General features: G+C 36.4%; 2 protein-coding genes across 2 annotated transcripts; one reads left to right on the top strand and one right to left on the bottom strand.

Annotated features, from left to right (window-relative positions):
• The first annotated feature begins 1,007 nt into the window (after nt 1-1,007).
• Nucleotides 1,008-4,877, top strand: LOC107761422 (uncharacterized protein At4g28440). The gene is made up of 3 exons (XM_016579645.2): nt 1,008-1,170; nt 1,386-1,603; nt 4,379-4,877. Exons 2-3 carry the CDS (start codon nt 1,399-1,401, stop codon nt 4,567-4,569), a joined length of 396 nt encoding a protein of 131 aa, XP_016435131.1. The 5' UTR covers nt 1,008-1,170; nt 1,386-1,398; the 3' UTR covers nt 4,570-4,877.
• Nucleotides 4,878-7,468: 2,591 nt separating this feature from the next.
• On the bottom strand, nt 7,469-8,422 carry LOC142178535 (protein phosphatase inhibitor 2-like). The gene has a single exon (XM_075248261.1). The coding sequence runs from the start codon at nt 8,212-8,214 to the stop codon at nt 7,789-7,791; it is 426 nt and encodes a 141-aa protein (XP_075104362.1). The 5' UTR covers nt 8,215-8,422; the 3' UTR covers nt 7,469-7,788.
• Nucleotides 8,423-17,285: the final 8,863 nt, after the last annotated feature.

Genomic DNA, 17,285 nt, shown 5'->3' with positions numbered 1-17,285 from the left:
TGTATAACAATTAAACACGCTATATATATAGCGCAGTAAAGCTATGTGCTATACCCACCAATTATTGTGGGTCAGTCAATTAAGAAGTATAGCGCATGGACTGCATGTGCTATACCTAACGGACAAACGTGTTGTTAAGGTATAACGTATGCAATCCACACGCTATACATAAAATGGTCATCAATTATTTTTTTCAACTATTTTTGTGCTTTGAATCCAAACAAATCACACTTTAGTTCTCGATTCACGGATTTGATTAAAATGAATCTGGTATTTAAAATTGATCTTAGGCCAGCCAGTACTTTTTAAGTTGGGATTAGAACATTTCACGGGTGGAGGCAAATATGACTGAAAGTATAGCAGTAGAGATTAGAAATATTATATATGAATTTTTTCATAGTACAAGGGTAAATATGACTATTTTTTGTATATTGTACTCCCTCCATTTTAATTTGGATTATATATTTCACTTCAAACTAAGTGAAGTTTGACCAATATTTTAAAATATATTTTTTATCATATTGACATGAAAAAATTATAATTTATAGTATTTCTTCTATTATTTTTGAATATCTTAATTTTAATTTTAAAATATTAAGTTAAAATTAATTTAGCTTCAAAATTTAATCAATTTAACTATCGATAAATAAAATATATCATCTAAATTAAAACAGAAAGAGTATAAGAGTGATTGTTATGATTAATGGATTGCTTACTTTAACAATTTTTCTAATGGTAGGTACATGGACGACTTCAACTATTAACAAAGGGTAAAGTTAGACCGTATTGCATAGTTAAAGGGTAAATTTAGACCTTTTTCCTTTAAAAAAAAATCTCATCGATATGAAGTCGCCTTTGTTAGAGAACGCTTTATCCCTAATGTGAAACTTTTCGGCTTGAATTCAGGTGTAGTCGGGTCCCAAAACGGGTATCGAACACTAAGTGGGAAAATAAAAAAGAATACTCCTACTATTTGTCGAGGACTAATTGTAGAACACTATTTTCTTAGGGGGCATATTAAAACCTTTCAACAATTTCCCGGGAGCAAACTGATATTTAGTCCTCTCGTCAAAACCAAAGTCCCCAAGCCTGAGGTCTCCATTCTGTTTTCCTACTTCCAATCTGAATCTCCAGAAGAATACTCAGATCTCAATTTCCTCTGCAATTCAGGTAAACCAAAACTCAAATCTCTTCTATTATTTCTTCAAAAAAATAAATTTCCATTTCGCTTTTTCTGTTTTTTCTGCAGCTTTCTGCGGTGGTTTATTCACCAAGATTTGGTTTTTCTTTGATCTGTTGTATTTTTTGAATATGCGTTTGAGTCTATTTTTCAATTTCTTGATTTGGGTATGTGTAAAAATTTGATCTTTGTGAGTTTTTGTTAGGTATAAATAAAAAATGGGTGAACCAAAGAAGCAGCAGCCAGTTTTCACTAAGGTTGATCAGCTTAGACCAATGGGTGCAGGCCTAAATCTTACAGTGAAGGTGGTTAATACAAAAATGGTAGTGCCAAGGGGAAATCAAAGCCGCCAGATGCGACTAGCTGAATGCTTGGTTGGTGATGAAACTGGAATGATCATTTTCACTGCTAGAAATGATCAAGGTATTGAATTTAGTATTTACCTGTAAAAGGAGAGAATCCTATTGCCTATTATGTTCCTTTGCATTAATCTTTATAATACGGAGAAGGGTAGAAGAGCGGGCTCATTATCCACCAAATTTCCACACGTGCATTAGCTTGCTCTCGGGGATTCATTGGTTATAAAAGAAAAGATTAATCTGGATAATAAGGGGATAAGGGTAATAAAGACTGTACCTTTATGGGGATAAGGGTAGTAAAGATTGTACCTTTAATGTTAATTGACTAAGTAAGGGATCTAATTGGTCTAAGTTTTCGTGCTTTTTATGGTCTTATCATGCATTCCTGCTGTGAACTTGATGTGCTAATGCTGTTTTTTGTTTGGGGGGGGGGGGGAGAGAGAAGACCAATGAGGTACTTGAATAGGGTGTGATCTAATGCTTAATGCTAAGCCTAGGGAATAATAGTTGGTACTTTTCCAATAAACACGTTTTTGCATTTGTTTTTAAGGCCATGCTGAAGTCTCAGGCTCTCAGCTCTTATGGGGTCTACTGTCTAAGATACTAGCACTTGGTAAAAACCAAAAACTCTTTTAGGGTGATAATATCTGTGTTCTTCTATAATCTTCCTTGGAGTTGTCTTAGAGGCACATATTTCTGTGATCTACGTTTTGGTCCATGCTCAAGCTTTTCTACCCTCCTTACTCCTTAGGATCCAAGATTATATATTATTGTAAATACTTCTGGTGTATTACATCAGATTGATACTGGTCAAACCAGCAAAAAAAGAATCAGATTGCTATTTTCTAGTTTTGTCTACTTCACAAGGCTTTTTCGTGAGACAATCTTAGCTTTGGGATGAAGAGCTGATCAGATTGAGGTACTGGACCTCGACATGATTTGAGGTTTGGCTAACTTTAGAAGTCATGAAAATTTTGAAACGGCCCCTAGGAGCATGTTCATATTAATTGCTCTCTCACCTGTTGATACCGGGTCCACCTTCCAATACGTGAACAGCTTTATGGTTTGTACTTGGCAAAAATTGCTCATGTTAAAGATTTTATTTGTCCTCTAGACACACGGTCTAGCATGTTTAGTGTTAGCTGTTACTATGTATTATGTGAGTCGAGAGGAGTGAACCTTAGGGACTAACATGTTTGCTGGAATACAGTTCATAGCTCTAGCTGATCTCAAATTAAGACAAGTTAAGTTCTCTGGTGTTTACCATTTTGCGTTTCTAAAAGTAGGATCAAGAAGGGAAACAGTAGGAGAGATTTTTGCTTTTTAGTTATTCCGCCACGGTTTAATGACTGTTGGATTAGGTTCAGATCTTGCCGACCTATGATACATGAATAGGAGAAAAATAGTGTTCAATATCTCTTATTTTGATTCTTGATCCTAGTTCAATTTTCTTTGGAAATATGGGAAAATTATCCAAACCATTGTTATTTTAGTTTGATTCAAGCAATCAATCTATGCCTCCAGCCCAAACAAGTTGGGGTTGGGCAATATGAATCCTCTACATATTCTGCTCTATTTGAGCTGCTACATTCCAATATTAGTATCTCTCTAAGGTAAGTTAGGGGTTCTGAAAAACTAGAGGTTCTTTATATCTCAAACTTATTCCTTTTACCTAGATCTGATGTAAGTGTAACAACAACTAATTGACAACTCAAACTAATTGGTATTCCAAATGGATCATTTTCTTTCATTGCTATTTTGGTTAGATTCAAAGCAATTAAATCTGATTCTTTTATTTTCGACTTATTTTAACTGACAAACTTATGATATTTTTGAATATTTGAGAGTTGAGACATACCTGAACTTAGCTGACGTTGCAGTTTTGAGGCTGAGATTTTACTTGACTGGACTGTGAGTCAATCAGGCAATCAGTCGGCATTCAACATGTTATTCTTTTTTTTTTCTTTTGATAAGTAATTCAACATGCTATTCTTCCGAATAGCTCAATCTTGGAGTCATTAAAAATAAATTTCTGATAATTATAAAATAAAAAGAACCCCGCTATTCTGTAAACCTTAATTACGTCTCTAGTTTTGTGAGGAAAAATTTTCATTTTCAGTTTCCAAATAGTGGAATAAACAGATAAAAGGAAGTCTCCATGATCTTCCCTGCAAATGACTGTACATAAGTAATTAAGCAAGTCATCAAGTACAGATATCATTCACTTATTGGTATGTTACATGTCTTTACTGGATGAACTGTATGTTATCAGATATATTAGGGAATCATTGCTTTAGTTTCTTTCATATAGTTGGCTGTGCGATCCAAGCCATTCTTGGCTTCTTTCGAAATTTAGCAAACTGAGCTGAGTCTTGTAGAATGTAGAAGCTGACTTTCTATCTGTTTCTGCATCTTGTAAGCATCATATAAATTTTTTGAAGGAAGGAGAATTGTGAAATTAAATATTTAGTCAGGGAGGTTCTTCTTTTCACTGCTTTCATATTCAGCTTTCCTGATTTGCTCGGCCAATTCGGCGATGCTGTTTTTCTTCCTATCTCTTTCTTTTTTGAAACTGATACCTTCATGTGATGGCTGTAATTTGGATTCATAGGCTCCTTCATTCCGGAAAGCTGGTATCTCTTTAGTAATTATTTTGGTGATTGATTTTGAAATTATCAAGACTTTGCTGTCAAATAACATGTATCTTATACATTATAGGTTAAAAACAATGAGTGTATCTTGAATCTCAATTTTTTTTCACTGCTTCCGTGGATTGTTTTTGGATTTCATCGTGTGTCTTTACCTTTTCCTTCTATTAACTTGGGGATTTCTTTTTCAGTTGACATGATGACAGAAGGTGCTACTGTAATTTTGCGCAATGCCAAAATTGACATGTTCAAAGGATCGATGAGACTTGCAGTGGACAGATGGGGACGTATTGAAGTTACTGAACCTGCTAGTTTCTCTGTCAAGGAAGACAACAATCTGTCCCTTATTGAGTTTGAACAAGTGACTGTTGTTGAACAGTGATTCGAGGCAGCCATAACAACGGTAATGCCGTTAGAGAGAAGCAATATAAGTAAGTTTCGTTCTTTAGGGGCACGAATATCAGTTGAGGGAAAACTACTTAGTTGTTTAGTCAGAAAGCTTTTTGTAGTTGAGGTGACTGGTCCAAATGTTTTGTAGATAGCAAGTCATGTAGCTGCAATAAACCGTAGTACAACTTGCTCGTTTTTTTTTTTGTTGGAGGATTGGTTTTCAAAGTATTATGCACCTTCGTTTTGTTTTTTTGTAGCCACCACAGAACTTTAGTATATTTGCTTATAACTTTTCTTTCCCTTTGCTTTGCTCCAACTTTTTCCTTATTTGGATTCTACAGGTAAGGACACTATTTGACTCTTGTTCCATTATCTTCAACCAGAACTAATAAACAAAATTAACGGTAGGAACTGTCTTCTTGGATTAGTTGCAGATATAATTCTGATCCTATGAGGACTTAAGGCTTGGTTTTGAAACAATGAGTTTTGCAATGATGACCTCAAAATTAACTTCGTTCTTAGGTAGAGTTATTTGGTATTTTTGTTGGTGGGAGTTGACGGTTACTAGGTGGAATAGTTGCATACGTTGACTTGAACATGAAAAAGTAAGTAATGACATAGCCTGGTAATTATGGTGTTTGGAGTTAATAGTGCTCTTCCCAAGTGCCAAAAGTTCTAAAAATTTAACGCCAAAAATTCTACACTGCATTAGACACGCTATTTGTATTAGCGCTATTTCTCTATGGAAAAATGCTGATAATTGCTGTTCATGGCCAAACATTCTTTGGCTTGGATAAGTTCTCTTATAGGCTATGGCTTGTCAGTTCGCTGCAATTGCTCTATTCTGCTTCCTCTAAAATCAGCGAACTCAAATCCGAGAATAATTGCTGGGGTTCGAACTAGATAGTGTTTAAACTCTAGGAATCATTGCTGTAGTTTGAAGCTATAAGGGTTTGAACCCCATGATATGTTCCTAGGGTTTAAAAATTCAGCAAATTTTTGAACCCCAGCATAGTGTAGTAGGGTTCACCTTATCAGGTCTTTGAATTTCAGTTAGTGTGTACATGAACTGAGTTGGTTCTATTTTTATCAAAACCAAACCAAACCAAACCAATTATATCAGCCTGAATTGGTTCGATTTTGTCGGTTTTTCGATTTTTTTTATTACATTAATATTATTTCAATCCTACTTTATTAAAGTTATAGATAAAATTTAGATAAGCGAATATATGTTTAGTAAAAATTTAATCAACTAACAAACATATGATCTATTAAAATATTCTTATGGGAGATTTTTATAGTAACGCATGATAGATATTTTTTTACTCATCTAACAATAATTTTTCGTTAATGTATGTTTTCAAGGTTAACCAAAGTTAATAATTAAACATAAAAATAAATATGAAATCTTAATAATGATATGTTCTACTTAATTTTGAAATTATCGAAATACCATTTCAAATTCGAAAAAGATATAAGAATTTAATAGATCTTGACATATGAATATGGAAGAACAAAGAGATTGACGCATTTCAATAACACTTGATAAGAAAGTGATGATACAACCCATTATTTAAAGTAAATAAAAATGGATGCACTTCATAGTTCTATTAAATATTACATCTCATGAGAGGATCTCAAATATATCTAGACATTTTAAAGAAAATTCTATATAAAGTCTTAAAAGTATATATAAAAATTACATAATTATATGTCGGTTTGGTTCAGGATTTTTTTACTCAATACCAAACCAAATCAAACCAAACCTAATCGGATTTTTAGTCGGTTTGATTTGACTTTTCGGTTCGGTACGATTTTCCGATTTAGTTTGCACATCCCTAATCCCAGTACCTATTGCTAGAGTTGTTTCTCGTGTCTGTGTTGAGGGTGTTTTTGGTCCAAATATTTTTTCTTATGAAAGGAGTGGCTAAATTAATGCTAATAGCTTTTTAAATATTGATTTAACTCTAATAGCATGTGTTCAAAGTGGCTATTTTCCAATTTTACACCTTTTATATGACTACATGCTATTTGTCTTTTATAGAATTATCAGGTTAAATAAGTGGGTCAAAAATAGCCAGATTTACAAGTGGTAGTTAGCCACTTTTCATGTAAAGATAAATCTGAACGAAAACACTGTTCAAAATGTGGAAAATATTCCAGTATATTATGCTGGAGTTCCTAGTATATTATACTGGAACTCCAATATAATATAATGGAGTTCTAGTATAATATACCGGTCCAACGTAATATGCTGGAAGTTCATACACAGGTGCTCTCCAGTATATTATGCTGGAACTTTCCGCGTGTTGGAGTTCCAGCATAATATGCTGGAAGTTCATACACAGGTGCACTAATCTCCAGTATATTATGCTGGACCGGTTCGTGTTGCAGCAAAATAGTGACTATTTTTCATTGACTTTACAAACGCTAGCCTGTGCTATTTTTACTAAATAAGTTTGGGGTAAGATTAATTTTTGTAAGGAGATTTGGTAATTAGATATCTTAAAGTTTCTAATCCCTGATAAACTGCTCTTCTTTTCAATATGAAAAGGAAGTTTTCTACTATATATATGACCATTCGACCACAACCCTTTCTAGCTTTTCCTCGGAGGCACGTAACATGTGAGAGTCATGTGAGAAAGGAAACACAGAAGCAAATTAAGAACCAGATCCTAAGAAAAATTTAAAAAGAAAGACAGAAATAACAATATAGTTACTAATAACAAACTAAAGAAAATACAGGAATGAAGTAGGTTCTCATCATTTTTCCTAAGATTAAACCTGAAACCAGGGAAAACGTATCAAATCCAAACAGTATAATCTGTCACTGAAACAACAATGCCAAACTATGTAAAACCATCTAATTAAAGAACTTGACACATCATCGTCCACTGTAGTGATCTCATAACATTAATAATTCATTTCTCTAGCAAAAAGTGATGGCAGCCATTGACATCTAAAAGGAAGATGTGCCATACAACTTGCAAGAAAAATATACACATGAAAAGGAAAAAAAGAAGAAGTGAAAACAGCAGTTTCACCAACAACGGTGTCATATCTTTGGGATCGAAGATAAATCGCATTCTACCAAACGTTAGTCCTATCTAGCGCAAATGTAGATCATGTGAGCTGTAGATATTGAAGGGTTAAACCAGAAAAAGAAAAAAGACAACAAAACATTCATGGAAAGAAGATGATCAGATGATGACTATGCAGAAGTGTCTGCTTTTTCTTTCTCAATTTCTATGCCCTTAATACCATCTTCCAATAATAAATCATCCTCTTCATCTTCTTCAAGAAACGAACCATTTTGTTGTAGCTCTTTGATTCTCTTATATTCATCATAATGCCCTCTTCTATGCTCTATGAAACTCCTTTTCCTTTCTGAATCATCATCGTCGTCATCATCGTCATTATGATCCATGACATGATCATCCTTATACTTAGGACTTTTACTTGAACATGATGTCATGTCATCATCCACATCGCTACCATTGCCATCCTCATCAAAATTGTTCTCATCATCAATCTTGAGGTGATGAAATGGTGTCTTTGGCTCTGTTATCTTCATTCTCACGGGTTTATTTGCCTCTATTTCCTCCAATTTTGCCTCGTCCCATTTTACGCCTTTCATTTCAACAATACTATAAAGAAATTCTTAAAGCAAATGGATCTAAATAAAACGAAATCACTGTAAATTATTTGTGTAGCTGATCTCAATTAATTGAAATATGGAATAGGTGCTATATTGATTGAGATATTCCTGATTGATCCTCAATATGAAACGTACATCACGAGGAGTTTGCCGGAGAAAAATATGGACAAGAACGAGTTAAAATTTGTTTAGTAAGATTAGAGGAATGGAAGAAACGTTCAAAACAAGTTGAAACTTCATGTAGTAATAAATTTATCATTTTATTTGTTCGGACATGAACATGACACGTCTTGATTGTTTCTTGGAGTAAATTAAATTAAGTACACCACGCGATTGGGAAGGATAATTTAGTAAAATAACCTTTATAATTTATGTTAGTAAATAATTCTTTAAACGGTAAAGCTCAAACAAGATAATTAAGAAGGACGGGAGGAAATAATATACTTAAGTGAATTAACCTTATGGAAAGACCCAAAAATCAAACAAAAGAAAAATAATTATTTCTTTTTCTTTTCCAATAAATGGTGTTTTTCTTGTTATTTCATATAGCAAAAGCAAATAAAAGTGGAAAATTTAAAAATCACATATTTGAACTTCGGAATCTTGATTAATGTTATTCTCTTCCCCTTGGATTAAAGACTTTGAAGAGTTTTTTGTGATTAGGTGTTCATAATTTGCAAATGTTACGGTTGTTTAAGAAAGAATGTTTTGAATAGCTTAATTTCCTTCTTATTATTTGCTATTTTGATACTTTTTTTATTGGAGCATTTGTTCCATATCGGTTGTGTAAGAATTTTTATAAGGGTTTAAATCGTAGTAGGCTATTTCATTCATTGCCTTAAGGTTTTAGGTTCGATAAATTATTTTACATGTTACCAAAGCCAGTATTTGGTAAGTCTGTTTGCACAACCATTTTTTGCGGGGCTTCTTCTTCTTCTTCTCTATTCAGCCCACCTAGCCACAAACTTACTCAATAATCGGGTTACATTAGCCGGAAGGTGTTAGAGTACTTCCCTAATCGATTATGCAAGGTGGTCATTCAAAAATAGTCACAATTTCAAAAGTAATCGAAATTTAGCCACTTTCCATGTAAAAATAAATTTGAACGAAAACACTATTCAAAATTCGGAAAGTACTCCAGTATAATATACTGGAACTCCAGTATAATAGAACTCCAGTATAATATACTGGAGTTCCAACATAAGTATATTGGAACTCCAACATAATATACTCCAGTATATTATGCTGGAGTTCCAACATAAGTATACTGGACTTCCAGCATAATATACTGGAGTTCCAGTATAATATACCGGTCCAGCATAATATGCTGGAAGATCATACACATGTGCACCGATCTCCAGTATATTATGCTGGAACTTTCCGTGTTGCAGCAAAATAGTGACTATTTTTTAATGACTTTGCCAATGCTGACTATTTTTAAATGATCAGTCCGAAAACTAGCTAGCCAATGCTATTTTTACTTTAATAAAGAGAGAACATAGTTGCTATAAGCTTTGACAAGCTCATGTCCTAGAATAATATTATCAAAATATTTTCTTCCAGAGACAAATCTAGCTTGAGATTCAGATATAATATAATCCATTATCCTGCATTCTGGAAGCAAGAACTTTAAAAATTAGTTTATAAAGCATTGTACAACAGACAATAGGTCTATAAAGCCTCTCGCTGTTGTCGGGTTGGCAATTTGAGGAAGTAGGATAGTGTGTGATGCTCTACAGGGGTGGGCATATTTCGGTTCGAACCGAAGAAACCGACCGAATCGAAAATATTTTTATTTCGGTTTCGATTATTTGATTTTTTTGGTCGATTTCAGTTTAAAATTTTAAAATTTCAGTTTTTCAATTCGATTTTCGGTTATTAATTTATTTGGTTCGGTTAACCGAAAAACTGAATTATTAGTATATAGATTCTTTAAGTTATATATAGGCTAATCCTATAGGTAATAATATAGGCCAAATTTTGAAGTCCATCAAAGACCCAATCCAAACTTACTATTTTATTCTAACTTACCGAAATTTTGAAAGAAAGCCAATAAATTCGTCAGTCCAATTATTACATAGAGAGAGCCCAATACGATAATGTTCAAACCGAAAACCGATTAGAAATAAACCGAACCGAAATTAGAAAATCGAACTGAACCGAACTTATTTCAGTTCGGTTTCGGTTACTACTTTTACAAAATCGAAAACCAAATAACCGAACCAAATTTCTTCAAACCGAACCGAACCGACCGAACGCCCACCCCTATTGCTCTATACATAGCTCTTGTGTTGAAAAATGCAGCACAAACCCCCTCTTTAATTATGGACCATGATTTCCTAAAGAACATTGCATTCTATCCATCTATTCCAGGAGCCTTTTCATTCCCAATAGAACACAGTCCTTCAAAGATTTCAACATTGTCACGATCCAAATTTCACTAAAGGAGTTGTGATGACATCTAACCTTCAAGACTAGGTAAGCCCATCACATCAACAATATCGATTTATCAAAAAAGATGAAATAATATTGAATTTAACAATAAATAACGGAAAAATAGTGGTAACATAAGCCAAAATGACAATACTCAATACAACTTTCCAGAACTAGGTAATACAGAGTCATGGGCTCTAACTGAATACATAAGGATGTCTCAAAATACAATATGTTCGGATATAAATATAACAATGCCAATATAAGGATGAGACTCCAAGGGACTGCGGCAATCATGCAGCTCTACCTTGAATCCTCGTAACCAGTGTAAGCACTAGGTATGCTGCCTCCAACACTTGGTTCTCCATAATAATTGGTACCCAGTAAGTATTAAAACTAACCTCAGTAAAATAGTGATAAGATTCAAATTATATGATACTCACTAGTCAAAGAACCTGTGCGATATATCAATAACTGTCAACATAATATGTAACGGAACACAATATCCACAGTCTAGTTAGAACATGTGATAACAACTCAACGTAGAAGAATCCATCTATGACAATAAATCATCAAATAAAAGCAGAGGCATATGATAACTTGTTAAATACAACTGGCAATTTATTAATTTACATGATGGACATTAAAGAAAACATGTATATGATCAAAAAAATCATCCCCTTTTGTCACATGAACATCATCAAGAGAATCACCCTCAAACTATCATATAACATCATTAATAATGCCGCTCTTATTTTTTCACATGTACAATATCAATAAATGCCACTCTTATATTGTCACATGCGCATATCACCACCCTTATTTTGCCGCATGCGCATAATAATAATCACAATCGCATAACAAAGACCTTCTTCCAATACAAACTCAATCCACCCAATATGTCCACATGTGCCACAACTATCATAAAGCAATATGCCAAATTTTCAGCAAAGATATAAGCTCGTATTTTATCAACGAGATCCACAAGGACACGATAATAATAAAATATGGATAGGTGTTCAACATATAAAGCATGAGTACGATCAAATCAGTCATAGCAATAAGTTCATGTAGTCACGAAGTGATTAAACATGTTTTATATAAAGCATTTTATCACATTAAGGCAAACTCATAGCCTAAGGTCTAATCCGGTCATAACCCACACATAGAACCCGTGTACACTCTCGTCACCTCGCATACATGTCGCTTTTCACATAATACGAATAGGCAATTAAGTCCAAATCCTAATGGGTATTTTTTTCACACCAGGTTAGGCAAGATACTTACCTCAAATAAGCCAAACCAATACTCCAAAAATGCCTTTCCTTTATAATTGTCACGACCCAAACTAACCCCTGTCGTGATGGCGCCTATCATGGAACTAGGCAAGCCAACTCATTTCCAAAACAAATCGATATTTTCATTTTAAAGATAATTTTAATATTATTTAACATAAAAACCTTCATAAAGGAGTTTCAATCAAAATAAAAGTGCGGAAGAAAAAGCCCGACATCGGGGTGTCACTAGTCATGAGCATCTACTACAATCTGTCTAATAATATCAAGGCTAACTCAACCTGAAAAATAGCTAAATACAACTAGAGGAAGATAAGAGGGAGAAGAGCAGGGGCTGCAATCGCCAAACAACTACCTTACTATCTCCAAGAAAATCTGCAACCAGAACAATCAATAACCGCTACCGTGTCCAGCTACACCTGAATCTGCACACAAGGTTCAGGGAGGAACGTGAGTACGCCAACTCAATAAGTAACAACAATAAATAAAGACTGAGCAGTAATGACGGGCAATAAAGCATATAACATTCATATCGGAAAATCTCAGTAAAATACCACATGCTTTTAAAATCAGGGTTTGAATCAAAATATCTCGTTTAACCCAGTTCCAGTAAAAATTATTTAAAGATATTTTTCAACAGTTTTCAGACAGAGGAAAAATGCAAAGTTGAGCAAAAATGATGAAATCATAAATAGCCCCTCGGGCAAAACATCACTTATATACAGCCCCTCAGGCAAACCTCACAGTCCCTCTTGCCACTCGGGCATACCTCACAATCACTCTTACCACTCGGGCATACCTCATAATCACTCATGCCTCCCAGTCACTCAGCACTCGGCATTCGTACTCAGTAGGTACTTGCGCTCACTAGGGGTGTGTACAGACTCCGGAGGGGCTCCTTCAGCCCAAGCGCTATAATCTGCACAGACAACTCACGTGATGCACAGACAACTCACGTGCTGCACGGACAACTCACGTGCTATAATAATAAAGTATGCTGTAGGCGGGCAACCCCTATCCACACTCATCCTCACAATCAGGCCCTCGGCCTCACTCAGTCATAAACCTCCCAAGCCACTCGGGCGTTTCAGTAAAACAGGGCATTCGGCCCAAAATATTTATATGCATCAAAATAGAGTCATAAAAATGAGTTATGCAGTAAACAAGTATAACCATGACTGAGTATAGATTTTCAACCAAAAACAATGAGATAATAGCAAGCAAAGTCCCCTAAGGGTCCAAACAGCACTGGCACACGGCCCAAACATGGCATTCAACCCAATTTACAGAAACTCTTTCTAAAACGTATAAGTATCATATAGTTTCAACAAAATATGCAACTTTACAGTTGCTACGGGATGGACCAAGTCACAAATCCTCAACGGTGCACGCCCACACGCCCGTCACCTAGTATGTGCATCACCTCAAAATAGTTGAATGATACGAAATCCGGGGTTTCATACCCTCAGGACTAGATTTACAATCGTTACTTACCTCGAACCAGTCAAATCTCTACCCCGCAATAATCTTGCCTCTGGACTCGGCCTCTAAATGCTCCAAATCTATTCACAATCAGTACAATACCATCAATACACGCTAATGGAATGAATTCCACAAGAAAAACTACAAAATTAGACCAAAATCCAAAATTGGCTCAAACCCGGCCCCCGGGCCTACGTCTCGAAATCCGACAAAATTTACAAAACTAGAAAGCTCATTCACTCACGAACCTAACCATACCAAATTCATCAAAATCCGACATCGTTTGGTTCTCTAAATCCATAAATTACTCTCCAAACATTCCAAGCCCTAACCCCTCATTTTTACTAATTACAATGATTAAACAACAGAAAATCACCATATATACAAGTATTAGGGCTCAAGTAACTTACCTCAATGAAACCCCCTTGATTCCCTCTTCAAATCACTCCCAAAAGCTCCAAAACCGAATAGGAATGGTGAAGAATGCACCAAAATTCGCGAAGTGTGCAATATGTACCCTCTGCCCAGGCTTCTCGCACCTGCGCAACTCACTTATCCACCCAGTATCCACATCTGCGGCAAACTCATCGCACCTGCGCTTGCGCACCTGCGCGTGCGCACCTGCGCGTGGCGCGCCGCATCTACGAAGCCTGTCCAGCATTCCTCTCTCCGCATCTGTGCCCCAGGTTTCGCACCTGCGGGCTCGTAGATGCAACCTCCAACTCGCACCTGCGCAACCTACCTAGCCCAGCATTGCCCGCACCTGCATACTCCCCACGCGCACCAGCGGCCTCGCACCTGCGACTCTTTCTTCCGCAGGTGCGAAAATAGCAGTAGCAGCAGCTTCAGCTGCATTTTCAACTTCGACACATCTGTTAACCACCCGGAATCACCCCGAGGCCCTCGGGACCTCAACCAGAAATACCAACAAGTCATATATCAACATACCAACTTAGTCGAACCTTTGAATCACTCAAAACAACATCAAATCATCAAATTACCCTCAGATTCAAGCCTAAGAATTTCTAAATTTTCAAATTCGGCAACCGATGGCGAAACCAAACAAACCACGTCCGAATGACCTCAAATTTTGCACACACGTCACAAATGACACTACGAACCTACCCCAACTTCTGAAATTCCATTCCGACTCCGATATCAAATTTTCCACTGCCGACCGAAATCGCCAAATATCCAATTTTGCCAATTCAAGCCTAATTCTACCATGGACCTCCAAATCACATTCCGGACGCACTCCTATGTACAAAATTACCTAACGGAGCTAAGGGAACCATCGGAATTCAAATCTGAGATCGTTTACACATAGGTTAATATCCGGTTGACTTTTCCAACTTAAGTTTCTACTTAAGAGACTAAGTGTCTCAATTCACTCTGAAACCACTCCGGTCCCGAACCAACTAACCCGACATAACATAATATTGTTGAATAACACAAAAAGAAGTAGAAATGGGAAAATGGGGCTATAACTCTCGAAACGATCGGCCGGGTCATTACAATAGTCCACCCTGTACGACTCAAATCTAGCAAATAATGACTCAATAACATCAAATAATGCTAAAGCAATCAATTCTAAAAAATAAATTCTCAGTCTTTACCCAATTTCCGAGAAGTAAACAAAATTCAATCCTGGGCCCACATGGTAAAAACTGAGTCAAGGGATAGAACCCGACTATTCGTAACCCCACGAGTCCAAATATGTGAATAGATTCCAATAATGAATCCAAATCGACTCCCAAATCCTCAATTGTTATTTTTCAGAACATAGTCAAAATTCTCCAAAATTTCCCTTCCAAATTTCATGATTTAGGTGTAAACGTCTATGAGAAATCAAGCTATAATATCAAAATCATGTGGAAATTACTTACCCAATAGCTTGTGAAAATCCTCTTCAAAAATCGCAACAAACCCAGACTACCCCCCAGTAAATGTCGCAAATGCGACCCCCAACTTCGCAATTGCGAAGTCCCCAGCTGCCAGCCAATGTCGCAAATACGACTAATTACCATGCAAATGCGAGTTACCCCATGGCGGCTAGCAATCGCAAATGATATAAAGTGTCCGCAATTGCGGACCCTCGCAAATGCAAGGTCTGCCGCACCGGCAGACTTGAAGCTCTTCCAAAACTCCTTTGAAACCAATTTGAAACTCACCCGAGCCCCTCAAGCCCCACACCAAACATCCACACAAGTACATAAACCCCATCTGAACTCGCTCACAAGCTCGGAATATCAAAATAATATACAAAATCGCAAATCAAACACCAAAACACATCATGCAAGCCTTAAAACTCTAAACTTCAATATTCAAAACCATGCGTCTGCTTCCTATGAAACCAACTTGAAGCAAGACCAAACTTTGCACATAAGTTCTAAATGACAAAACAAACCCATTCTATGTCCTGAAATAACAACCCGACGCCGATAGCCACAAAGTTATCCCATGGTTAAACTTATGAAGTTTCTAAACCTTTAAATTGTCAATTTTTGGCAAAAAGAGCCAACTCATCTTAGGTACCTCCGAATCCAAATTCGGGCATACGCCTAAGTCCAAAATCACTGCACAAACATATTAAAACCATCAAAATACAAATCCGAGGTCGTTTATACAAAAGTAAACCTTGCTCAACTCTTGTAACTTAAGCTTCCAACAATGGAACTAAGTGTTCCAATTCCTTCCAAAACTTTTTCGTAACCAAACCATCCATCTCCGCAGGTTACAAAACAACAACCAAGAACAAGGGAATTATCAAATAGGGTAACGAGGCTCAAATACACAAAACGACTGGCCATGTCATTACATTCTCCCCCTTTAAAATAAACGTTTGTCCTCGATTTAGAATCATACCTGGGATATAAAAAAGGTGAGGATATCTGCTCCCATATTATGCCCGGTCTCCCATGTCGCCTCCTCGATCGGTTGACCTCTCCACTGAACCTTCACTAATGCGATATTCTTTGACCTCAGCTTTTGAACCTGCCTATCCTAGAAATGGTCACCCACTCCTCTTCATAAGCCATATTCTCATCCAACTGCACTGAACTGAAATCCAACACGTGCAATGGGTCCTCATAGTACTTTTGAAGCATGTAAACATGAAATAGTGGATGAACTCCCAATAAGTTGGGTGGCCAAGAAAGTCTATAGGACATCTTACAAACTCTCTCCAATACCTCGAAAGGACCAATATACCGAGGGATTAACTTGTCCATCTTCCCAAATCTCATCACGCCCTTCATAGGCAAAACTTGCAGAAGGACCTTCTCACCCTCCATGAAAGCTATATCCCGAACCTTCCTATCAGAATAATTCTTTTCCCTGAACTACGCTATACTAACCCGCTCCTAAATCATTTTCACCTTCTCAAAAGCATCACGAACCAAATCTGTGCCCAATAGTCTAGCCTTGCTAGGCTCAAACCAACCGACTAGAGAAAGACATCATCTCCCATCTAATGCCTTATATGGAGCCATTTAGATGCTCGACTGGTAGCTGTTGTTGCATGCAAACTACGCTAATGGAAGAAATGTATCCCACTGGCCTCCGAAATCTTTGACACAGGCCCTCAACATATCCTCCAAAATCTGAATGATCTGCTCGGACAACCTATCCGTCTGAGGGTGAAGTGCGGTGCTCAACTCAACCTACGTGCCTAACTCACACTGAACTGCTCTCCAGAATTGCAAAGTAAATTGAGTGCCACAATCCTAGATGAAAGAACCAGGTACACCATGCAAGCAAATAATCTCCCAGATGCTGATACTGGAATGAAATATGTAGGCTTGGTAAGTCTGTCCACAATGACCTAAACTATGCCAAATC

This window comes from Nicotiana tabacum, chromosome 24 (assembly GCF_000715075.1).
Source record: "Nicotiana tabacum cultivar K326 chromosome 24, ASM71507v2, whole genome shotgun sequence".
Taxonomy (NCBI): domain Eukaryota; kingdom Viridiplantae; phylum Streptophyta; class Magnoliopsida; order Solanales; family Solanaceae; genus Nicotiana; species Nicotiana tabacum.
This window is presented reverse-complemented; position numbering and strand designations above follow the sequence as displayed.